The 26304-nt window shown below is 35.6% G+C and overlaps 1 protein-coding gene across 1 annotated transcript in view; it reads right to left on the bottom strand.

Moving 5' to 3' along the window:
* The window catches only part of Scel (sciellin), a 104169-nt gene that overhangs the window by 50035 nt on the left and 27830 nt on the right, over positions 1–26304 (bottom strand). Inside the window, exons 8-22 of the mRNA XM_027941563.2 lie at positions 26046–26126; positions 23659–23724; positions 21807–21866; positions 18043–18087; positions 16981–17040; positions 16624–16683; positions 14196–14255; positions 13638–13697; positions 13212–13271; positions 11658–11717; positions 8134–8193; positions 7234–7293; positions 6321–6380; positions 3031–3081; positions 1619–1678 (exon numbers count right to left, since the gene is read on the bottom strand). Coding sequence (XP_027797364.2) covers positions 1619–1678; positions 3031–3081; positions 6321–6380; positions 7234–7293; positions 8134–8193; positions 11658–11717; positions 13212–13271; positions 13638–13697; positions 14196–14255; positions 16624–16683; positions 16981–17040; positions 18043–18087; positions 21807–21866; positions 23659–23724; positions 26046–26126 — 903 coding nt within the window. The remainder of the gene's footprint in view (positions 1–1618; positions 1679–3030; positions 3082–6320; positions 6381–7233; positions 7294–8133; positions 8194–11657; positions 11718–13211; positions 13272–13637; positions 13698–14195; positions 14256–16623; positions 16684–16980; positions 17041–18042; positions 18088–21806; positions 21867–23658; positions 23725–26045; positions 26127–26304) is intronic.

Consider the following 26304-nt stretch of genomic DNA (forward strand, 5'->3'; position numbering starts at 1 on the left):
TCTATAAGAATGTGCAGGCAAGGTACTCCACAGCCAACACCCAGTGATTGACAATTTGTCACTCCAGAAGAGTTCAACAATATTAAGATAAGAACTGATTCTAATGCCTTTGCCATTTCTTAAATTATATTGTAACTAAGTGTATCAATTCTTTGAAACAATAAGGTCTAAAACAGGTTTTATTCCTTATTCTTAACGTAACTTTTTTCCTTCTATTTTATTTTATTATTATTACTATTATCATTATTATTTAGTGCTGAGGATGGAAGTGAGGATCTTTAGCATGCTGGGTGTTGGCTTAGAAGAACTTCTAGGAGACTATGGGATTTTTGCTCTCTGGTCTCAGTATTCTCATTTCTATATGAGGAGCTTGGATTGGATAATGTCTAAGGCTCTGCTCATCACTGGCTTCTATTCCAGGACTCCATGAATATGAATTTTACTCCCTATAGTGTTTATTATATCCTCTTTTAATGCTTCTTTTTTATTTTTAAATGCAATTCACTGACAATATATTCTATATTCAGCAAGCAGTACACGAGTGCTCTGAAATGTAATATATTAAACTGACAACCTATTATTGTCTTGGAGTAACATCTCTGTGCCTCTGATACATAATTAGCTTTAATCTATGTTAATTGCCTGCTGTTAATAAGATTGAGTATGACTACTGAATTCTCTTTTTGGTGTCCACAGCCTATAATTATACCTAATATGCAACTAATGATACCTAGTCTTAAATTGTGAACCCAGTAGGTGTTCAGTAATTATTCACTGCTTAAGAGATCACAGAACTACTATCAGTCTTACACTGATTTTCTCTGTGACCCTGGTCAAATCACTTAACCTTTCCATGTCCTAATTTCCTCTTTGACAAAATGAGCAATTTCAGCTGGAACAGTGGTTTTCAAAATTGTTCAAATTAACTAGGCTAGGATTCTCTGAGGTTTCTTTCTTCTTCTTTTTTTTTTAAAGGTAACAACAAAACTTAAAAAGGAAATCATGAAAACATTTCTAAGATTTCTAAGAATAAGGTGTAATGATGAGAAAATTTTCATATAACCAGGAACAAAAAGAGAATTTCATTATCTTAGAGAAACTACTTACAGAATTACCAAATTTTGGGTCCACCAAACCCTCTAAAGATCAATGAACCTCAAAGTTCTGGTATTACCCAGAAAACACTTCCAAAGGATGTAAATGATACTACTAATGAGTCTAATGAAGTTTATAGGTCTATTTTTTTAAATTAACTATCACTAAGAATTTAAATTCTAGAGACAAAAGTATTAATATCAATGCCACACAAAACCAAAACAAAACAGCTTTTGGACTGGCTCTGTTCCTAGCACCCCCTTCTCCAATCATTCCCTTCAACTGCTTTACTTGAGGCTGAAGAAAGAGATGGGGCCACCATTTATTGTCATCAGCAGCCTCTTTCTTGCAATTAGCAAATTCTGTCGTTAACATCTAGGTTTCCAAGGACATTATAAAAACTGTGATGATATTTCAAGATCTATATCTAATTTGCCCATAGAATGGTTATGCCATTTATAATCACACTGTGCTTAGTTATAAAGAAGGAAAACCAAACAAGTAAATAATATTCTTCTCTTACCCAGAGATGCTTTGGACAGCTTTGGGGTTTACATTAATAAGTTCATCAAGACCTTGTTGACTAAAAAACAAAATGAAATAAAGTTCAGAGCCAATAAGAAATCAGCAAATATAATGACTGGTGGGTTTTTTTTTAAAAAAAATTTATTTTTATTTTTTACAATTATAAATTATTCAATGGAATCTAAAATCTAAAAAGTAATAAGTTTATTGAATTTCTACTTTCAATACACAGTTGCTGTTTTCTAATCCTCAGAGCAACTCACTGAGGTAGACACTATCATACCCTATGAAGAAATTAAGTTTCACAAAGACACTTTCTGGGGCTATATACCTAAGCAGTGGTTGAGGGTGACCAAAACTGAAATTGTAACAAATGGACCTCAGACTCCACACTCCTGCACCCTAACAGGCTTCCTCTCTTATATTCCTGGAAATTCCTTCCATTTGCACAATGTTTTCACCATTATCTTCAAAATAATTTTATAAAAGATGGTTTGAAGTTTCTCTGTTATACATTTATTAACTTTTGCTTCAATATGTAATAGGTCTTAATTTCTTTCTCTCTCTCTCTTTTTTGTACTGGGTATTGAAATCAGGGGCATTTAATCATCAGCCTTTTTTTTTTTTTGAGACAAAGTTTTGCTAAATTGCTGAGGCTGGCTTTGAACTTTCAATCCTCCTGTCTCAGCCTCCAGCGCAGCTAGGATTACAGGCATGTGACTGTAACAGGTCTTAATTTCTCAAGAACAATGTCATGTAAAAAAATATTCTTTTCAAGTGTAAGAATGTTATGTTTCCACTTTTAGCAACCAAGTCATTTAAAAATTAATTCCTTGGGTCTATGAGAGGGTATAAAGCCAAAAATCTTTGGTTTATTCAGCTTTATCAACTTTTATTAGTTTAAACTTATACTTATAATCTATTTGTGTTGTTATTGTGTCAAAAGGAATTGCTCAAGTAGTAATTATACTAAATGGGCTTCAGTATTATCATTTTAAACAATATTATAATGAATAAGATGATTAATAATGAAAGAAAAACTTCTCTACTATTATTACACATCAAGAAATCAATGTACTAGGCACAGTGGAGCCACCTGTAATTCCAGTGGCTCTGGAGGTAGAGGCTAAAGAATTTTGAGTTCAAAGGCAGCCTCAGCAAGTAAGAAACTTAATGAGACCCTGTCTCTAAATAAAAAAACAAAAAGGGCTGGGGATGTGGCTCAGTGGTTAAGCACCCCTAAGTTCAATCCTCAGTACAAAAAGAAAAGAAATCAATGTGTTCTTTGTTTTCATGTTCCCTTTCCAAATGCCCTTAGTCAATAATCTTTCTTTCTCTCTCCCTTTTTTTTTAACATAAATTGAAGAATTGTATTAAGACAGGAGTCTTTAATAATGTTAACAAGTTTACCTTTTGTTTGCTGAGGGGGTCACTTTGATAAGATTGTCCAGATCTTGGTTCCTAAAAATAAGTTCAGGTCAACTAAAATCAATCATTTCTATACTTTTTAAACTTAGTATTGAATCAATGACTACTGTTAATTTAAAATCCTTCATCTCTTGAATTCCCTTTTTAGCACCATGTAAAAATGTAGCTTATGGAACCACCATTTGACCCAGCTATCTCACTCCTCTGTCTACTCAAAGGACTTAAAATCAGCATACTACATTGATGCAGCCACCTCAATGTTTAGAGCATCACAATTCACAATAGCTAAACTATGGAACCAACCTAGGTGCCCTTCTTTGATGAATGGAAGGATAAAGAAACTGTGCTATATAGATATAATGGAATATTACTCAGCCTTAAAGAAGAATGAAATTGTGGCATTTACAGGTAAATGGATGAAATTGGAGAACATGATGCTAAATGAAGCAAGCCAATTCCCCCAAAACAAAGGCCAAATGTTTTCTCTGATAAGGGAGGAGTGGGGCAAGGAAAAAATGGAGGAACTTTGGACTGGGCAGAGGGGAGGGAGGGAATGAGAGGGGATGTTGGGAGAGAAGATGGTGGAATGAAACGAATAGTATTGTTCTATGTATGAGTATGATTGCACAAATGGTGTGACCCAACATCATGTACAACCAGAGAAATGAAAAGTTGTGTTCCATTTGTGTAAAAAATAAAATAAAATAATAATATATTTTTAAAAAGTAAAACAACAACAACAACAACAAAACCATAGCTTCTATCAATTTACTTCATGAGCAACCTTGACTATGTGAGAATTTAATTTTACTCATGTTTCTGTCAAGTCTAACACAAAGCAGAATTACTTTTAAACTTCTTACTTTCCATATTATATTTGTGTAGTCAAATTAGCATTTAGAATAGTTTTGGAGGTTATAATGAGAAACAGAAAAATATGAAACTATATCATTACTCAGTGGTCCTTGCTTCCTCCCCCTTCCAAAACACAAACAAGTAATAACAACTGAGACTTTTAAAACATTATTTCCTGGTTCTAAATTATGTAAGTAATATGTATGTCTTTATTTATATGTGTGTATATACACATATGATATAATTCTGTGCTACTCTAAGATATTAAATCATTTTAGAATCACACTTCATGCAGCCAAAGCATAACAAGCAAGATTTCAGACTATATAATTTATGGTTTTATTTTAAACTATTTGAATATCGAGGCAATCATAGCTCTAAAGATATACTGTTATAACACTGGGCTCTCATACCAACCCTAACACCAAATAGCCTGAACAAAAAGTCTTATTTGATATACTTTATTATTAGACAATGCATTAAATATTATGAAGCAAAAAAGAGACCAGAAAGACTTTATCATTTAAATAATATTTGGGACTAACCTATGAACTCATTTTATTATGTATCTATCCTCTGATATAAATTATTATATTCTATTATGCTAAACTATATCATATTATCATTTGTGGGTTAAAAATTGTTGAACGTCAGTATTTTTGTAATGTTTAACTTAACAGAATAATTTCTTCAGTATCTTCTTTGAGTTAAGTATCAAGTGGTGATATGGGGATTCAAAAATGAAGAAAAATAATAGCACCAATAATACTAATAGGTAATATTTAATAAATAAGTATTTGAGCAAAAAGCACTTTATAAGCATGATCACATTTAATCTTTCTAGTAACTCATGATAGTTAACTCTTGGTTTTACTGATAAAGAAACTGAAGCTGAAAGATTAAGCAATTTGTTCATGACTACACAGCTAGCAACTGTACTAAAAAATCTCACTGTCAAGTGGAAGAAATGAATACACAACCATGCAATAAGTGTCAGCATGTGGCTTCTAGGAAAGACCACCTTCACCTTTAGAAACTAAGTCATCCTGGGAAAAGGACAAAAGACAATAGCTACTCCCTTCATCTGTAATGTAGAGTATTGTTTAGTCTTCAGATTCAGTGTCTGACCATAAAGTTGATTTCCTATTGGGTGAACAAACCCTGAAAATGGTTGAGCACTAAGCATTCAGAGATCATCAGTTTAATCATAAAATGAATGAAACTATATATGCAATAGTGGGGTAGGACAGCCAGCTGTGTTTTACACGTGGCCTCAAATGCATTCAGAGTTGACCCTCCTCTCCCTTCTAAATAAAACAATATCTAGTTTAAGGGCCAGCAAACTATGGCCCTCGAGCTAAATTCTGCCTGGTTTTCTCAGCCATTTTATTGGAACATGGCCATGTCCTTGTATTTGCAAGATATTTTCTATGACTGCTCTCACAGTACTGGTGGAGCTGACTATGTAGTTAAAGGAGAGACTGAACTATTTACTGCCTAACCTTTTTACACAAAGCTTCTGATATCTGATCTAGTCAAAATAAGCTCTGTTTGATGGCTACTTAATATAAAAATAGAAAACATTTCTATATGCAAAGTAAAAGAGAAAATCTGTCAGAAAAAAGGTATGATCTCGGTATCTTTCATGTCTAACTCATATTCTAACTTATATAATAATATATGTATATAACTTCATGGTTTTGTTGTCTATTTTCTTAACATGCTGTGCCTTAGAGAAAATTCTCTTTATATAAAAACCAAATGTCATTCTTTGTATTCTTTATTATTTCGATGAACTGAATATAATTTTAAAAAATGATCTCTCAACTTCAGGATAGTTTTGCTTGGTAAACAATAAGAAGAAGGAATAAACAGTGGACGAAGAAGGAAGGAGAAACTTTTATCATCTGAGGACTTTTCTTTAGGTTGCTTAGCTTTAGGAAATTGTCCTTATTTTTTTATTTTTTTGTAGTTGTAGATGGATAGCATACCTTTATTTTATTTATTTATTTTTATGCGATGCTAAGGATCAAACCCAGTGCCTGACACATGCTAGGCAAGTGCTCTGCCACTGAGCTACAGCCCAGTCCATAAAATTGTTTGGGGATGGTGTTTCTTTCCATGGGGAATCCCCATTTCTTTTTAGAAAACCCCAAGATGGAATACAAATCCCACACTGGAAGGATCACTCTGGTATTTCAAAGAATTATCTTTCCTGCAAAAACCCACAGCCAGGGGATCCCCCAAGCAAGGCTTTGAACACCAGCCCCTGGGATGGTGACAGAGGAAATGCTTATTTGGGGTCCCATCATTGATTGTCTCTATGGTGAGGCAGTGCATTCCATCCTATTTTTAAAGTTAGATACAAAAACCAACAAACAAAATAGGGTGAAATAGAAGACTTTCATAAACCTTACCCTGGTTTGATCCTGTTTGTTTCAGTAGCCACTTTGATGAGGTTGTCAAGACTTTGGCCCCTTTAGAACATGGAAGAAATGACCAGGTCAGTGGTAGATTTTCATCAAATTGTTACAAATATTTTTTGAAACTGAGAAATCCTTTTTGTTATAATAAAATAGTTATTAAAACAGAGACCATCTCAAGGGGTTGAAGTTTTTTAGTGATATCTATTAATCATCTATCAAATCTGCATAGGAATAATGGATAATAACTAATATCTTAGGATTTTTTACTTTTCATATGATTGCTGTGATTTATGAAATTTAACCCTCACGCCAATCCTATGACACAGGAGGTATTAACATCATAGTTCAGTAGAAGAAAAATTGAGACACAAACATCTTCTCACATGGCTAGGTGATCTAATTCCAGAATGCTTGGACTTTACCACAACACCAACCACCATATTGGAACTGAGTACCTGAATGAGTGATGGAAGTATCTAGAAAGCAGCCAGCCCCATTTCCTTACTTTGAGGATGAGAAAACTGAAGCACACACAGAAGTGACTAGTTCCAGACCACACAAGTTCAAGGGCCAGAGCCAAGACTGACCCCCATCTAACGACTCCAGCCTAGTTCTCTCTCCCAGCTACTGAGCCTTCCCTTCTGCTTGGGGAAATCAAGTCAACAAATAAAAATGTCATCTCCATCCTGGGAAAACAACTGTGGGCCTCGTTGATCAAATGTACCTTTGTTGTATCAGCAATCAATTGGCTAAGATTTTAAACTTTTCAAATCTGAGGAAGTCAGTGTTACAGGGTTTTCTCGACAATCATGGGCTCAGCATCAGTCAGCTGAAAGGATGATTTAATTGTACTTTTAAGCTTTGGTTATGATGAAATGAAAAAGAAGAGCTTATTAAATCTTACCCTTGCATGCTTCTTCCTGTTGATGGACTTACTCTGACAAGGTTATTAAGGTCTTTGGAACTTTAAACAGACAAACACACACACCATAAATAAAAATGGAATTAAATTGATTAACTCTTTTGATTAAAGCAATATATGTGTTAAAGATGAATTTTACTACTGTTTTAACAGATATCAATACTAGTTTTTCCCTTTAAAAGAGTAAACATTTTGAGGTTTATACAAATCATTGATACACTGGCTTGGTTTTGCATTTATCGTCAAAACTATAAAATTAGGACAAGATTGAGTTTTCTAAAAAATAATTGATTCAAACACAATATAACGATTTGCCTAAAACTCTTGCCCAGTTTCTATAAGCATTTCACCTAATGTTATCACTATAACTAAACTGTTTTATTGGTAAAATTCATCTGTAGTACCTTTTTGTTTTAAAGGTATTTTATATCCATTATTACACTTGATTCTTAACAACTATCCGGTGCCAAAGCAGAATGAATATTATGGACCTCATTCTGGAAAAGAAACTATGACTCAAACTGGACACTGTAGTGCATGCCTGTAATCCCAGTGACTTGGGAGGCTGAGGCAGGAGGATGGCAAGTTTGAGACCAGCTTCAGCAACTTAGTAAGAGCTGTATAAAATTAAATCAAAATAAAATAAAAATGGCTGGGGATAAAGCTCAATGGTAAAGTATCTCTAGGTTCTCTAGTTCCAGAAAAAGAAAAGAAAGAAAGAAGAAGGTAAAAGCTGTAATTCAGTATTCAAGGGACTTGCTCAAAGACACCCAGCTAGTAAGTAGTGAGGTTTGGACTTTCTGATTCTGATCCAAAGGCTTTTCATCCTCTGACACAAATTGATGAGGAGGGAGAGGAAGAGAGATAAAACATAATCCTCACCTTTGGTTCCTTCTGTTTGCTTCGGGGGTCACTTTGATCAGATTTTCAAGACTCTGGCCCCTTTAAAACATTGAAGAAATGATGAGGTTAATGGTAGTTTTTCACAAATGAATGAAGTCATTCATTAAATCTCAGAAACAGTATAAGTGCGCACTGAGATCATGTCAGAGCTGAAAACTATTAAAGGTGACTATCATGCATGGAGCGTTTCTACCTCTCTGCAACTTACTGGGACTCAGCAAAACAGTCTTTCCATCTTGGAGACATTTGGCCCCTAGCAAATTTTGCATCAAGGAAAAAAAAGTGCTTAACAGAAAAATAACAAACTCTATTTCAGTGTATTTAATACTCCGCTGTTAGTCTTTGGCATGTACACATGATATGTTTTATGTCAGTCTATGTACTTATCTTAAGGAAAATCACAGAAGGCATACTCCCTTAATATCAACCTCCAACATGTATAGAACTTTAAAACCAGCCTTGAAGAGTCCATGCTTTGTGAATTTGACATTCACTGGTAGACTGACTGTCACAAAAGTGTATTAAGCAAATACACTGATATGCTGAAATTCACAATCCGTGAACTGGTATGTGTTTCTGATACTTAGAACTCTGTGTTAGAATGACTCATTTTGACCTATCATTTTGGCAACGGACAATAAGAAGATTAAAATCTATAGAGTTCTGAGGTGTAAGAAGATTAAAATCTATAGAGTTCTGAGGTGTAAGACATATCAACTGTACAAAATCACTAAAAACACTTTGGTATTTCATGGTTACCCTTTGATACATGTCTACTTTTGATCTTAATGGAATTCTGCTTTTCTTGTTGCATCTGCATGTGTTTTCCACATACACAGTGCCAACAAATGCCTGTCTGATCTCCAGCGGGCACCGAACCGAACCGAGTGGGGATAAGAACATCAGCAGGAGGGTATTTCACACCGTTTCTCCACACTTTGGACCCTACTAAGATCCCTTCCAAAACAGTCTGAGGTTTTGTCTACACAACATCAAAGATATGAATATTTGAAAAAAGCTGTGAATATGGATATTTGGAAGCAACCAGATGTGGATCCAAGTTTTTTGCATGTATACAGATGTCTGAGGATCAAACAAGAACAAAAAACGGGAACCTTTTCAAGCAGAGAATGAAACAATTAACCTCACAGAAACAACCACTCAACTCCAGATTACTCCTTGTTGACCTTTGCCTAAATGAAGTATATGGGATTTGATTGTCAGGGACTGAGAAAACAATCCCCATGTTTCTCTTTCCAGATCTGAGTATTAAAAAAAAAAAGCAAGCAAGCAGTTAAATATTATAATTCCTTCCTTTGTTGTTTATGGAATCTGTTTTCATTATATTGCCAGGACTTTGATGTCTTTAAACACTCAATCAGGCACGTAACAGTATAAGGTTGTTTAAATTTCTTAGTTCATAAAATCAAAATCAATCAAAAAAGTGAACTAATTAATGTACAACCTAATTGATGTAATAGTGTACATAATATTAGGACTTAACTCTGTGAAGCAATGCCTCACAGTGAACACATCTTCAGTAGTTAGGCATTCTTTCAGGACACAGGTTGGAAAGCCCAGTGGACTAGGGCTAGGCTCTGCCTCAAGTGTTAGGGTGGATGTGAGCACAGCAGACGCATGACCGGCTCACACCAGGCTTCTGTTCCAACTTGGGGAGAGGCAGGAAATAGACAATTGAGTATATAAATGAATGCTGCAATTTCAGATAACAATATGTGCTATTAAAAAAATAAGAGTGCCTGGAGCCTGTGGCACTGGGGACAGGGGGAAGGGAGGTGATTTAATTATATTCAGTGGTCAGAAATGACCTGAGAAGGTGACAGTGTGGGCATAGAGCATTTCAGCAAGCGGGAGCAGCACCTGCCAAGCCTTAAGGCAGGAATGAGCCTGGAATAGGAGAGATCCATCTGGCAGGGCTTTACCGAGAAAGTAAAAGACCATTGCTAAGCATTAGAATTCTATTCTATCTGAAACGGGAGAACATTGAAACATTTTTTTTTAAGGGAAAGAAACATGATCTGACTTTATTTTTTAAAGATCTACAGAACTTCTTTATGTATAGTAAAAGAAATTAACAACTACTATCCTAATAGCCCAGGAAAGCATATACATAAAAATATAGATGCACACACTGCACATAAGTTCACACATGCAAGTACACATGCATCCATGTACATATGCACTCATATATACACAAAAGCACACTTATACTTACTTATACTCATGAACACACAAGCATATGTACAGGTATGCAATTACACACGTGTACATTTGTGTGTATGCATGCTTCCATATGCACACAAGCATACACATACATGTATGTGAATGCACACATGCCCACAAACATTTATATGTGTATATGCATGTGTGCACACATAGGCATGTATATACATACATACTCCAATATATTAAGAAATATAGGTCACCATTTGAAAGATTAATAAAAAAAAATTGGAAAGGAAAAAAGATTTTTCTCAAAAGTCAAAGTAAACTAAATATTTGAACACCATCTAGATCAATAAGACAGTACAATTCACCTGGATCTTTATTATTGTAACAACTTATGTCTCTTATGTGCCAGGCATGAGAGTATTGTGATCTGATCCATCTTTGTTAGATGAGTAAATTGAGGTGCAGAAACACAGTTAGCAAGAATCAGAATTTGAACCCAGTTCTTTCTGGCTCCCTGCTCAAATTCACTGCATATTATCACCCTGAACCTTCCATGTTGCCTAGGTAATCCACGTTTTGTCCTCATCCTGTTGATGGTGAGATTGTGCCTTTGGCTATACCACATGGCCAAGAGCAGGACAGCTTGACAGTGTGCACCCCAGTTTTTAGCTAGCTGAGCCCTTGCTCTGCCAGTGGAGCCTACGGGCATTGATGACACATTTTAGAATTAACAAATAATATCATGTACTGTTAACTGAATGGAAAGAGTTCAAGGGAAACCACATGGAATTACTTAGCACACTGTTTTCAACAATATGCCAACAAGCCCAGTTTCAAAAATATTCCATCTGCTTTAAAAAGAATAATAAGCAAGAGCACATCATCTCTGTAGACTTACTTGATATTTCATAAGTAGAAGAACTCTTTTAATCAAGCATGCTCTAAGCTTGCAATCTTCACATATACACCACACTGCATGCACATACACACACTATACACAAATATACCACAATAGTTCACACACATACATTACTTACCCATACACACACATACATTTATACATACACACAACTTATAACACATGTGCATGTACACACACTACTGATATATACACACATGCACACATACAGGTACACACATTACTTGCACATACACATTCATACACTTTTACTTACACACATTTATATGCACATATGCACTTATACACACAAATGAACTTCAAATACTGTTCTGAATACACGCACTCAGAATTCTAACATAATACTTATAAATGCCACATAAAGGGGGGAAGAGGGTTCTAAATGTTTTACCTCTTGATATTTTTATTTGTTTCAGGATTCACTTTAATAAGCCCATTGAAGTCTTGTTTTCTTTGAAAAAGAAGATGAGTTTTAATGAATGACATAAAATAAAACAGTAATCAAATGAATAATGGTTGGAAAAATTAAGAAGTGCTAAATATAAACGTTCTCTATGACAATGAAAACATTTGAAGCTCTAAAAGAAAATGGAAATTCTCTTACCGAAGAACATTTAAGGTTATTTATTAGTAAGAAACAATATTTATTTGTTAATATATATTTGCTTCCAGAATTCCTAAGTATATGAAACTTGTAATTGAACAAAATCAACTTTGCTCTCATATATATCTTCTGAGAACTCTCAAAATAGGCAGCACTGAAGTAATGTAAGTTAGATTATTTTTTTCACTGTGGTATTGGGGCAATTAAACTCAGTGATGTTCTACCACTGAGCTACATCCTCATCCCTTTTTATTTTTTGAGGCAGGGTCTTGCTAAGTTTCCTGGGCTGTCCTCGAACTTACAATTCTCTGTCTCAGCCTCTAGAGTAGCTGGGATTACAGGTGTGCGCCACCACACCCAGCTTAAAAATTCTTTACTGATTCAGACCTTTACTGATTCATACCAAACCTAAATTTTTACTCAACAAATTCGATATAACTGTCTGTTCTGTTTTTAAATAATAGTAAAATGTTCACATAAATAATATTTTAACAATATAAAAATAATAATCATAACAAAACATGCCTTCATATAAACTTAATCATTGCCCCAGTCTAAACCTTTTAAAATATAATTTGCCTCAAAGTAAATTATGGTGAGTAATAAAAAAAGAAAAAGAAAATACCTCATAAGCAAAATTATGATTCACTTTCAAGGGAACACACACCCCAATGTATTAAGTGCTACCAAAAAGTAAAAAATAAAAATAAGTGCTACCAAAAGGGGTTCAAATTGGCAATGAAATAAAACTTTCATACATCAAAGACTGAAAATTATTAGAGAATATAAAAGCTGATCCTTCAAATTCCCCAGTTGTTAAACTGCCATTTTTTCTGTCTGATTTCTCTGTGGTGAGACTGTTAACATGTTGGGGATAACAAGAGCATTGTGACAGGTATGGCTGCCACATTGACAGCTCCAAACAGCAGATAGTGGTGGTGAGCCCTTACTCCCTGTACAAAGTAAGGACTCCCAGCCTCTCCCTAGCTGCCTTCTTCTGAGAGAAGATAATTATGAGCATTTTAACTAAGCCTTTCTCTTGGTTATCTTTGTCATTTTGGAAACCTACTTCAAAAATTTCATCAAGATTGCATTCTTTAGAAAAAGAAATGCAACTCAGTTTTCCATCACTAAAAATAAATCAACACCCAAAACTGGGAGAAAAGGCAACTTGCTATCGAACTGTGGAACACTCTGGAACATTCTTCAAAAATAGCGGTTTTATGTGGGGGGAGGTCAAGAAGGGATGGTCATGACCCATCTTTATCATGAAGCTAAAAAATCAAATTATTTTGATCATCTCTTACAGAAATCACAATTAAATACATTAATAAGTCTTACCCAGATACATTTTCCTTTCCTTTGGGACTGACTTTGATTATATTCTCGAAATCTTCATCTCTTTAAAAAGAAACATTTAGGTCACTTTCAAATATTCCCATAGTATAGGTACACATATGAATTCCATATTATTGATGGTTTATTCACGTTTGGGGACAAAATTATTACACTGATATTAAATTGATTTTTTGGTATAAAAATTGCCTAACAATAGTATAGTTGATCCCTAGGATTTTATGAGTTCTGTGTAAATGTGAATTTACATAGAATATCCTATAGACTTTTCAAAGTGAAGATCAGGACATCAGAGATGAGTCAGAAGAGAGAAGACAAACGCAGAGATGCAATAGATACTCTCAACATCACTGAGAAGACCACCAATGAATCTGGGAATAAACAACCAAGACTCAGAGACACAGTTCTCACCCTTTGCTGGTTTTCTCTGTCTTGGCATTTGATTTGATAATAGATTGAAGATCTCGGCTTCTTTGGGAAAAAAAAAATCAAAACTTTAAATCAGGTGAAATACAGTTTTCTGTGAAATTGTATAAATAAGAATGTTGAATGCAGCGTCAGGTGTTTTTAGGACCAAAGGACCAGAAAGACCTTTGATACTTATCCTTAGCTTATCTTTATTAATATCCACAATAGTGCTTGATTCACATCAGTTTAAATCAGTTTAGAGAAGCTTCCCAACATGACTCTCACTTTACAACTTATCCTTTATATTTCTAAATTTACATTTAAAAATTGGTTCATTTTTAAATTATTTAAGAAAACACAAAATAAGAGATTATGTAGCAGGTTTTCCTACACCTACTTCAATGCAACTCAAACACGTGGTCTGTGGAAACTGCACTCATCATACTCCTCCCTGATGTCTCTAAATAGTTTGTCTGTGGCAAAGGACAGCATAACTCTCCTGTGTGTAATGAGGTGTAAGACCTGAAAAAAGAGCCACCTCAAGGTGGGAATGCTACTTACACTTTCTCATATTTGTCAGTCCTTTGATTAACTTTATTAATACTTCCCAAGCCTTGGTTTCTTTGTAATACTAGGAGAAAAGAAAAGGCAGAGCAAGAGACAGAAAGAGGGCAGCTCTGTGCTCTGTTCAGAATCTCATATGACAACAGCAGACTTTGCACAAGACTTAGACATAATTGGTGCTTAAAGAATTAGAAGTTCTTGGCCAGATGTGGTGGCACACACCTGTAATCCCAGCAGCTCGGGAGACTGAGACAGGAAAATCATGAGTTCAAAGCCAGCCTCAGCCACAGTGAGGTACTAAGCAACTTAGTGAGACCTTGTCTCTAAATAAAAATAGGGCTGGGGATGTGGCTTAGTGGTCGAATGCCCCTGAGTTCAATCCCTGATACCAAAATATTTAATTCAAATGGCTCTATTCATAATGCAAAATGCTCAAGATATCTTGATATAAGATTCCAACCATTACTCAGATACAACTGAATCAACTTCAAAGTTAAAGTTCCTCCCAGGTCTCAGTTTTTGCTTCTTGGAGAGAGGTTTGGAGGGAGGTGAACTTCAGTCTATACAGCAAGATGTTGACTTATTTAAGTATGAAAATCATTCATAACAGAGTGAAAATCAATTGGTCAACATTTTAAATCTAAATACTTGGAGGATTTAGTCAAGTAATTTCTTCTAAAAAGTTTAAGGATGTATTTAAAGGTCTGAAGTTCCCTTGAAAAGTTGAAATAACACTATTATGGCTCCGGTATACTTTGTGTGCACTGGCACATGGAATAAAACTTTCATACATCAAAAACTAAAAATCAGTAGAGAATATGAAAGCTGATCCTTCAAATTCCCCAGTTGTTAAACTGCCATTTCCTTCTGTCTGATTTCACTGTGGTAAGACTGTTAACATTGTAAGTTCTTTTACTATTAGAAAGAAGGTGCAGTGATAAAGGCCTGTCATCCCAGCAGCTCAGGAGGCTAAGACAGGAGAATCATCACTTTGAGACCAGCCTCAGCAACTTATCAAGGCCTAAAGCAATTTAGCAAGACCCTGTCTCAAAAATAAAAAAAAAAAATTAAAAAAGGGGCTGGGAGTGTGGCTGGGTGGTTAAGCACCCCTCCAGAGAAAGAAAGAAGTGGGGAAGAAGGAAAAAGAGCTAGGACTCTTGGACTCTTTTTTTCCTATGCTGACAAGATCTTTATTCCTGCATTAAAGTTTAGTTGCTATCAAGTTATTCTATCAAACACTTCTTTCTCTTTCATATCCCCAAAAATGATCCTCCTGAGATGTTCTTCCTATTTTTCTTCCCATTTACCACCAGTTTTGTGGAATTTTCCAAACTCTGCTTTTATATATCTAAACTTTATCTCTTCCTATAAAACTCATAAAACCCCTCAAAGAGAATTGACTTTTTCCACCTTCATCTAGTCTCCATTTAAAAATCACCTGTGATGAGTTGGCACATTTACATGAAAAATGTTTTTATCAAGCATCCTGTGTCTGTGTGATTGTTACTGCCAACACTTTCCATCATATGGACTCTGTTCAGAGTTCAGTTTATCAGAAAGAATTGAGAACATAGCTGCCAAGATCGACTTGGAAAGTTAGAATACCATTCTATACACAGATTGGCACAGATAAATGGTTTTTAAAAATAACTGTGACAATAGAAATGATTATCATGTTAGGAAGGCAAATAAAAATGACTAACCAAATACAAAGGAAGTAACCAATTTTGGGGAAAAATAATAGAAATCTCATGAATCCTTACCCTTTGTCATTCTTGAGTGCTTTTGGATTTTCTTTAATGACACTGTCAAGAGTTTGGTTTCTTTCAATATGAAAAAGGATGTCAATAATTAAAGTTAATTTTATAGTAGACCAGTATATTAATCTCTCAAATGCTGTTAGTTTAGTTACTGATCATGCATTAACTCATTTTGTGATACAAAATAAATAAAAGCATGGCTTTGGGCCTTAAGTTATTTATAAATACATTTGTATACATATACATATGAAGAGGCTACTAAGATTCCAACTTGGTACAGCTGGAATCCACGTTTTAAAGACTTCAACATTGAGCAGCTATATCCCCAGAAACAGTCTTATAGTAACTGTAAATGCATAAACAATGCAATGGTTTTCTATTTGTAATAGCCAGTTGAGTTTCTTTCACTTTTAGAATCAAAGGGAACTTGGAGATCAGCCAGGTCATAGCCCCTAGTTTATGGGTTGAGGAAACAGAGGTCCCCATGGTCACCCATATTGATGCTGCAGGCAAAGCCAGCACTGAGACTCCCACCCTCTCCTGATTGTGATCTAGGGCCTATTCCTCCAGCCGGCCTGACCCTTGCCCTGAGAAAGAGGTCTCCCCCAGAAAATAGTAGACACACTAGGACCCAACCAAAGCAGCCTGTCTTGATCAAATCTTACCCTTTGCCACCTTTGTCCATCAAAGTATTCACATAGATGAGACTCTCAAGACTTTTGGCTCTATAAATACAGAGAAACTCAAATAAAAACTGCACACTGAAATTAAATTGTGTGGTATCTTGAAAGGTCAAATACAATAAACATTCTCCATGAATTGCTCATTTACTCCCATTGAATAGAAGAGTAAAAATCCTTCCGGGCAATTGTATCTGAACTCAATGTACAATGCAGAGAGCACTAGCCCATCTGCTCATGCATTTCCATGCTAGAGGATCAACTCCCTTCCAGACAACATGTGAGGAGTAAGACAAGCAGTCTGGGAGATAAGATTTTCGGATCAGAGACAGATGCGCTTACCTTTTCTCTGTTTGCTCAGCCTTTGGGTTTGCTTTGAAGAGACCATCAAGACCTTGATTCCTTTAAACATATTGATGTAAAAAAGTCTCAGCAGTAATAATGATGAATGTTTAACTTTAAAATATAAACATAGATCAGTTTACATCTAAAATAGGAAATAGAAGCTGGTTGGAAAAGATGAACCACAATTCTTTAAATTGCTTTATTCCAAATAGGTATTTTCACTCAAAATTAAATTGTAGTAAAGCTTCAAGAAGATGAATTAAAAGACATAAACTGGGGGTCTGCCAATAGGTTCATGAATGCGTTGCTTGGATATATGTCATTCTTTTTAATGTGAGCTAGTGTTTACAGGGATGGTCATGATCCTAAATATTCAGAGTCTCCTGAAAATGTCCTGCAAGAGTGGACCCAAATTTGCCTGTGGTAACCCTTAGCTGAAACTGAGAAGTCAAACTGGTGCTTCTGGCAAGACATTCACCATTTCTGACTTGGTTCCACCACTACCTGTTTCATACAGCCAGTCACCTCTGGCAACTGCCTGTCTGAAACTTCCTCTCTTCGTAAATGAGAAAACTGAAAAGCGGCAAATTTCAGTGACTTGTCGATAGATCATTACTGTCTAGAGCCTGATATGAAAATCTTATCTCACAATCCTCTGACTGATTCATTCATTTGACTTTTTAAAAAATTTTCTCCTTTTCTTTGGTCCCTGCTGACTTAGTTTGTTAGCATACAAAGTAACAGAGAGATAACTAAAATGAAATACACCCTTTCTGCCTCCATCGTAAATTTTTCTTTCAGCGTAATTTAAGTTTTACAATTATAAATGATCCAAGATAAAGAGATAATGGTAACTAGGATATTATGGGTTTTGAAATGGTTAAGCTAAAAGCATTCGGCAATCAAACCAAACTCTGTGTATATAGAGCGTATTAATATTTCACTTAAAAATGTGGTTATTCATATGAAGCATATGCAGTATGAAAATCAAAGACACTTTGTATCCAATGATAGGACTGAAGGCTGAGAATAAATAAAGTCTTAATTTTTAAGTCTTACCTGTTCAAGCTTTTGTTCATTTTGATGATATTATCCAATTCTTCACTTTTTGGAAAAGAAAAAGAAAACTCATATTAGTAAAAGGCTGCTCAGAGTTGATGGGTAGATATACCTTAAAATAACTCAGTTCTCTGAAATACAACACATATCCTACCTAAATCACCTGCAAAACTCCTGTTTAATCTTCAAGGCTCTCCTTAAATGCCACTTCCAAGGTCCTAGTCCCCAGTCCTCCAACTGACTGAACTTCCCTACGTTTTTGGAATAGTTACAGTATTTGGAGTTTGGGGCATCTCCTTTAAGGTGCTTCTGTTGATTACACTTTGTATTATAGCAACTGCACACTTGTCTTATGTTAGTGTCCCTGCTCCTACATACACACATCACTTGAAATTTAGAATCCTCTTCAGTCTTTAATACTGTGCTTTTAAGTAGATCCTTAATACACATTTTTAATTGAATCAACAAATACAGGTGCTGACTCTAGATTCTGTCCCTGCATGAAGTATCTGCACATAAAGTAGCTATGGAAGATGCTCACTCATCTGTAAGTCTGGCTTCTATCTGGAATTCTACTATTACCCATCTAGGTCAGTCAGCTAAAAGTGCTAGCAAGTGCTAGCCATATCTGAGAACTGCGAAGTTCTGATTGTTTGTTTTAGGAGTAACCTATTTAAGCCAAAATCCTGGGTTCAGGAATTTCCCTGAAACCACAAAAACTCAGTATTCTTCCCCAAGCAGGTAGCCTGGGGAGAGTTGTTCCCAAGAGTGCCCTGACTTGCTTCCTCCGGTACATTTCTCCTCACACTGTGTCTTCTCCCAAACTTTTCTCTCCCTCTTCTACCCATTTCTCTTGCCTTCCTCATTTAGTTTCTCCATTCACAAATCTTGGTTCCTCTTCTTTCTCCTCTAGGCTTGCACAGTTTCCCAAGCATTCTTATTGTCCCGCTTTCTTCCTGAGTAACCTCTGGAGTTAGGGTTAGGGTTAGGGTTAGCTGATGACCAGGAGGCCGTAAGAACTTGTAACTTGTAGTTACACATTAAATCTTCCAATTCAGAGACACCCACTTCCAGTCTGGGATTCACCAGTCATTCACTGGTGACCCTAGCTGAGTTGCCTCAACTCTTGTTGACTCAATTTTCCCATCTGTAAAATGAGAATGCTAATTGTATGTATATCAGATAAAAATGGCTAAGTTAATGAATATAGAGTGCTTAGCATGATGCCCAGCAAGTCATAAATTCTCAATTAATTCTGCCAGCATAATAAACAGCATTCTGTCAATTCTAGATGGTTCATGTAGTAAATGTTTTCTATATTTATTTATTAACTGAATTTAAAGACATCAAGACAATGTCATAGCCTTGCAGTGGCTAAGTCACTTTGTGCAGTAAAGATGCCTAGCATAACACTTTTACCATAATAGCTGCCAAAGGCAATCTTGTGGAAACCCTAAAAATGTTAACAGCCATCATATAGGGGAAGAATTTCACATAATCTTATGTATTTAATGATAGGACTGAAAGCTGAGAATAAATATCGAAATACAAAAGTTGCTGACACTGACCAAAAAAAAAAAAAAATTGATTAGTGCTCTATCCTTGTGTGGGACAAATACCACATCAACCCTAATATGGTGTCCTGTTATTTTTTCTTGCTCAAAATTTTACCTGCCAACTCTGAGGATGTGAATCTGCTCATGTCCCAAGGAAAAGAGCAAAGCTAAGAGTCCTATAAATTTTGTTCCAGACCATTCTGACTGGCATGAGTCACACTGAAGAGGTTCTCAGGATTCGGGGTTGCTTGTGTTTATCTGAAGAAGATTAGCATAAACCATGAGAAGATACTCTGTGGTAAATTAAATAAAATGGAAACTATATTCTACATAAAAAAACTTGAGCTTTCAACATGACTGTAAATCAGTGAAAGCTTTCGCTATTCAATTTCACCATTGCATTTGCAACAAATTAAATGCCCTTAATCAGATAGCAGTAACATTTAGTCCACAAAGAGCAGCTGGAATAAATAACACCATTTCTATTCCCTCTGGACAGCCTGTAGTACATTGTCCCTGGTGCTTATCAAAACAACGACTTCTCTATGAGATGAACGTGTGTGGCTGTGAAATTTGTCCATTGTGGGTTGGAGGTGGAGACAGGAAAGTCTGCTGCCCTCATTGTTTTTCTTTGATTAACGCCAAACCACAATTTCCTCTTAGCATCACTCACTTATCTCCTCCCAAATGTCCCCATCGCCCACCCAAAAATTGTTCAGTCCCTACTGAAAACAAAATATCCTCCACACAAAGTAAATTAATAAAATGAGAGCATTAGGAACTTAGATGGGAGAGGAAATGGACATAAAACATCCAAATTCTTTCGACAGTCTCCATGTGGCTGCAGAGTGCCTATGGGCTAATGAATTTATAGAGAAACACCAAGTGTCACTTTGTTTCTTCAGTTCTTTTGACTGAGACAGAAATCTCTAGTAACATTCTTATCATTATTAACTTCTATCCAACAAGGAAAAATATTGTGGGTTTGGAATTTAAACAATGGAATATTTGAACTCTAGGTTGTCTCACTGCCCTTCATGATTTTAACATGATCAGCTATAAACACCTCCTTAGGACAAAACAGTGTGACAGATACTGAAAATCACATCTGGCACATAAGACAGCATATCTGCCCTGAAGATTATGGGATGAGAGGGAGGGGACCCACTTACACAAATAACATGGAACAAGAGCAACTGTTATGAGCTTTGCAAAATAGGAACAGTGGGGCTCCAATCTCTTGGAGAGGCAGAAGTCACATCTCACTGGATCACTCAGTAAAGAATTCACAGGGGAGGTGGTGTTTGATCTGGATCTGGAAAAACAGTAGGACTTGGATGGACTGAAATGGTGACCTTGAGGCTAGAGAAGACTGTCACATGGAGGGGATCCCTAAACCAAGGCAGAGTATCTGGGGATACTGTAAGGTAGTGGTCTCATCTGGTACTGAATATAGGATTAACAACATAGGTGAAGTCAGAAATAACTCTGGAGCATCAGACTTGGAGCCAGGTTAAGCAACAGCATTGAATGAGTTTGTATGTAATTAAATGGGTGATAGGGAGCCAGGACAGTAGTTGTATGAGCAAAAACTTAATAGAAAAAAAAAATCTCTGGCACTGATGGGCAGTTATGGTTCAGAGGCAGGAGAGACTGAGTAGCATAAGTAAATCTGACCAACCACTCTAACCACTATGAGGCAGTCGATGAGGGATTGAACTGGGAGAAACCATCAATGCAGCGGAAGCATTTTAGATATTTAATTCATACCTGTCTATACTACATGAAGGGGGGTAGGGATGAAATAATCAAGAATGATTTCACAAAGGTGAGCCTACAGAAATTAAAGAACAGAAGTCAGGAAATAGCACCTTTGGAAAGGAAATTGAATACAGCCTAGGACATCCTAAATGGGGTGTTGGGGAGACTGATAAGTAGAGATCTGGGCCAACAACATAAATAAAGGACTGGAGATTTGGAATGAGATGTGGTGGCTGAGGTCACAGGACAGATAAAATCAGCAGAAGAGGAAGCAGAAGAGTGTCCATAAATGTCACCATCATCCATTATTCAATTATTTGTCTTTGAAATTATACGTAATAAAAAAGCACCGAGATTTTGTTCATATTTGGACATTTTCAAGGTACTGGTGAGGCGTTTTTGACACAAGGCATTTTGACACAGCTTGTGAGCTCTCAGACCACTCACCCTTTGTCAGTTTTCCCCATTGATGTGGCCACCTTGACGATGTTATCACGATCCTGACTCCTTCAAACAATGGGAAGAGGCACAGGTCAATGACAGTGGAGTGAGCTTTGAAGGAGCTAACATTTCTCATTTGTTTCTAGTGCAGAAATTTGTAGTACATGCGTTGTTCAGGAATTACTGACTTGAGCAGAATAACAAAACGGTGCTATCATATCAGCTCACAACACACACACACACACACACACACACATGCACGTCTGTAGCCTATGCAATGTCATTTCACCTGGGTGCTGGAAATCCCTCTATTGGTTCTCAAGCTCCACACTTTAAAAAGGACATATAAAAGAAAATGCAGTTACAGCACAAGGAAAAACAGAAGCCAAGTTCAGAAGTCTTTCTTCCAGATCCAAGGAGCATTAACCGATAGGTGTGAACAATTAATGAGTCTCTCAAACAGGGTGAAAATATCTGTCATCTCAGCGTTTCAGAGGGGAAAGAAAAGACACTTAAACTATTGGTAGAAGCACCTGAGACACAGAAGGCTTAGACCCAGGCTGACCTCCCTAGATCATGGAAAGGAATAATTTAGTCCTTATAGTTTCACCTATAATTAAGACCTGCATTTTCACAAATGTCTCATAGAGGGTTAATATGGTTGCATGAAGAAAAAAAAATGTTGTCATCAACTGAGTTTAGGAAATGTAACCTACTTTAGGTGATTCAAAATTCACACAGGCATGCTGAAGGTTCTGGAAAGTTCTAATCAAGAGAACACTATGTCATTGTTTCCTTGTGTACTGGACCATTCAACCCTTTCTTTCCAGAACATGCATTGACATCTGTGTTAAGGGGAACACAGTTTAGTGAAATGCAGAGAGCTCCACTTTAAGTTCCTAGGTGCAAGGAAAAGATGATTCTCCCAGAGGTAAGGTATCTGTGTGGTGGGTGTCTCAAACCTGACTCTTCTGAGCATCAAAGGAGAGATAATACTGAAAAAAAGTTTATAAATTGGAACTTTAAAAATCTGTCAAAAAATTATTTACTGAAAATTGGTTTACGATGTTGAAGTACCTACAAAAATAGCATTGCTCAAAAAGTATTTTTAAAACTGGTATTTTTTTTCCTTAAAAAAAGAAAATAAACAGACAGACAAGATACAATCTAGAACACATGTTAAACTAGACAGGATGTGCAAAACAATAGGTGTCAATCAGGACTGTCCTGGAGAAGCCAGGCATTTGGGAAATGCCACCCTACCCAAAGGAATCAACACAATTTGTGAGCCTGTTCCTTATGCTGCAGGGCGAGCTGGACTTGACTTTCTATCACAAATACTACTAAAGCTCTTGTAGTACAAGTTCAACCAAATGATATCTTTCTGCCTATTCATTCATATACCTGCTATATGCCACAGACCTGGAGGCAAGTGCTGGGACTACCAAAGTGAACAAGTTTCAAGAGATTTGATCTTACTCTGTTACTATGCTCAAGACATTTTGGTTGTTTGCTCAATGTAAAGTTTAGGATTGAAATACAAGGCTGGGGTTGTGGCTCAGTGGTAGAGCACTCGCCTAGCACATGTAAGGCCCTGGGTTTGATCCTCAGCACCACGTAAAAATAAATAAATTAAATAAAGGTATGTGTCAACTACAACTAAAAAAATACTTAAAAAAAAAGAAATACAAGGATCAAAATTCTGTAAGTACTATAAAAGCATTTATTATCCACTATATTAAAGCCATCAGAAAAATTAATTTTATCTTTTATTATTGTTTCATATTTTTGAAGTGTACTAATAAAACATATTTTACCACTGCTACAATTAGATCTATATAGACAGAGATCATTGTACCTTATATTTCTTTCAACAGATCTGCTGGTTTCCGTATATACACCTGGCTTAGGTGGACATATCTGCCTGTATTTAAAGATAATGTCTGTTAGATAAGAAAACATTTCTATGTTAAATTTAAATTTAACAGAAGGAAATATTTGTGTTAAAAATGAGCAGTATATGTTGAAATCATATTGCTACTTAACATAGCAAACTCTACCCTAGTTCTTTGGGTTGGCAGCAACTCAACTATTTCCTGTTTAAAAGTTTCTAGAGAGTACAAAAATACATATATTATTGACCAAATTATATTGTTATATCATGTGCATGTATGAATATGAAACAATAATCCACTATTATGTACAATTATACAACACCAATAGAAAAATGAAAAAAATATAAAGACTCCAATATACTAATTTTATAATTTCACCTTGTTTTAATATATTTTGTACAACAAGGTGTGTTTAGAAATATCTGTTCTACATATGTTCATGTTCACTCTTTTGGTCTCTGTTCGTCAAAGCACTTTCATACATATCTCCATTAGATAATGAAATAACATTTTAAAATATTAAGAATATTTTTTGTTATTAAGCATCAAAGGGATGATGTTTTCCTTGAAGACTTATCCCATCTGATAACTGTCAAGAAATACATTTGCTTGGACAAGACAGGAAATAAGTCTATATTTCAAATGCAACTACCATGTTGAGAATGGCCCCATTGAGCTGACAGCATCAAATTTTACAATGCTAGCGTCTGTCACAATTTATGACATCAGGCTTTTCTCTGCTCTTCTCAGTATCTGGTTGACCTACTTATACACGCTTGCTTGCTCTCAAGGAGCTGTATTCAACTATTTTTTGTTCTCCTGAGGACATGTGTTAATTACATAGGAAACACTTCCCTTTCATATTCTTTCATTAAAATCATCTTGCTGTGATTAAAGTAATCAGCCTTTAAAAAAAACATGCAAGTTGTCCCAATTTTATTTTTCAGATCATTTATGGAAGAAAAAGATTCAAGTAGTAAAATTTGACTAGACCAATTCCTGTGAAATTTAGCTTTTTTGGAAAATCTAAAGTTAACTATGTGTTGCTGATTTTTAGATTAGAATTTAGGTGGTACAAGGCAATTTTCTTTGGGTTTTTAAAAAATCCTATTTACATTAAGATTTAATTGCTCAATACTTCTTTTATATAAGAGTAAAAGAAAAATAATCGGGTAAGAGAAAAAGCTTGAGAAGCTGTTTTAATGAGACAATTATAACCATTGAACAAATGAAGAGTTACACATCTAATCCATATTATTAACTGGTTTGTTGAATAGATATTCTCTTAACTCATTAGAAAATATACATGCTGTCATCCTGAGGGCAAAATTTCAAAGATCCGATGGAGTTCCACTGGAGAGAAGTTCAGATCTGGAGTTTTATCCCAACAAGATGAACACCTAAGGTGCGTCACGGTCGGCATTTCCAGCCAGTCACCCTCTTACTGAAGTTCTGCAGTTGTGACTTTTTGAAGAACAGCTCTACAATTGTGTCTTACATGGTGTCAGAAAAATCACCATCAAAAAGCAAAAATACTAAAGAATCAAAGGCAAGTCTAATGTATTCAGTTTTCACTGATATCATTTTTAATCTCATAATAATAATGGAAATGTGGAATGCAGGTTTTGCAAAATGGTTCACGATTATTAAGCAATTGAACAGGAAGACTTGGGAAGATTTTAAATCTCTGAATATGTTTCTAATTATTAATTACAGAGTGACAGGTTCACATGGAAAAGCGTCTCTGTTTTTCCTGCTTCAGAGACAAGTTAATACAAATATTTTTTCAAATTTTTTGAGAGTTTTGAATTAAACTATCCTTCTTAGCTAAGAAAAAATAAAAAGCAACCCCAAAAGGTATTTCTAACATAATTGAGGATTTCAGTAGTAACACAAAGTTTCAAGGACATTTTTCATCAGAATATAGAGCTCCTAATGGGAAACTTAACTAGGAGTAGATATCAATCAAATATGTATACATATAGTTTAATATGGTTTATAATTGTATATGTATATAATATATATGCCAAGTACATACATACATCAGTATGTGAATATTAGAAGCTAACATATAAGAAGCCTAAGCACAAATACATGAACATGAATATATTGTTCCGTTTTTATCTCAAAAGTGCATCTCCATAAGACAAGTAATAGGAATTAGCATTCAAAAGCAAACATAAATACACAAGCATGTTAACAGATAAAATCAGGAAAAGTTCTATGTGCTTCACTTGTGAATGTGCATGCAAAACATCCTCACCTCTGGCACAAAGTGGATCCCAGATCATTTACTCCCATTTCCCTTGAACTTCATTTTGGCAATAAAGTCTGCAGTGCCAGTTCTTACCTATTGTCTGGTCTCAGCTGGTTAGGAGAAGGAACAGGAGATCTGGGCTTTGGAGGTATTGGAGGGTGAACAGTTGGGTCCCTTTAAAACAGAAAATGGCAGTTCATTTTTTTTATGGAAACATGGTGGATTTTAGCATCTATTAACCTAACACATCTACTGCCTGCATGAAAATATCTCTTACATCTTCTAATCCCCTCCTGTGAGGGCCCTGAAAGGTCAGCATCCATGGAGCCCAAACTTTAAAGAAGTCAAATAT

This window comes from Marmota flaviventris, chromosome 4, assembly GCF_047511675.1.
Source record: "Marmota flaviventris isolate mMarFla1 chromosome 4, mMarFla1.hap1, whole genome shotgun sequence".
Taxonomy (NCBI): Eukaryota; Metazoa; Chordata; class Mammalia; order Rodentia; family Sciuridae; genus Marmota; species Marmota flaviventris.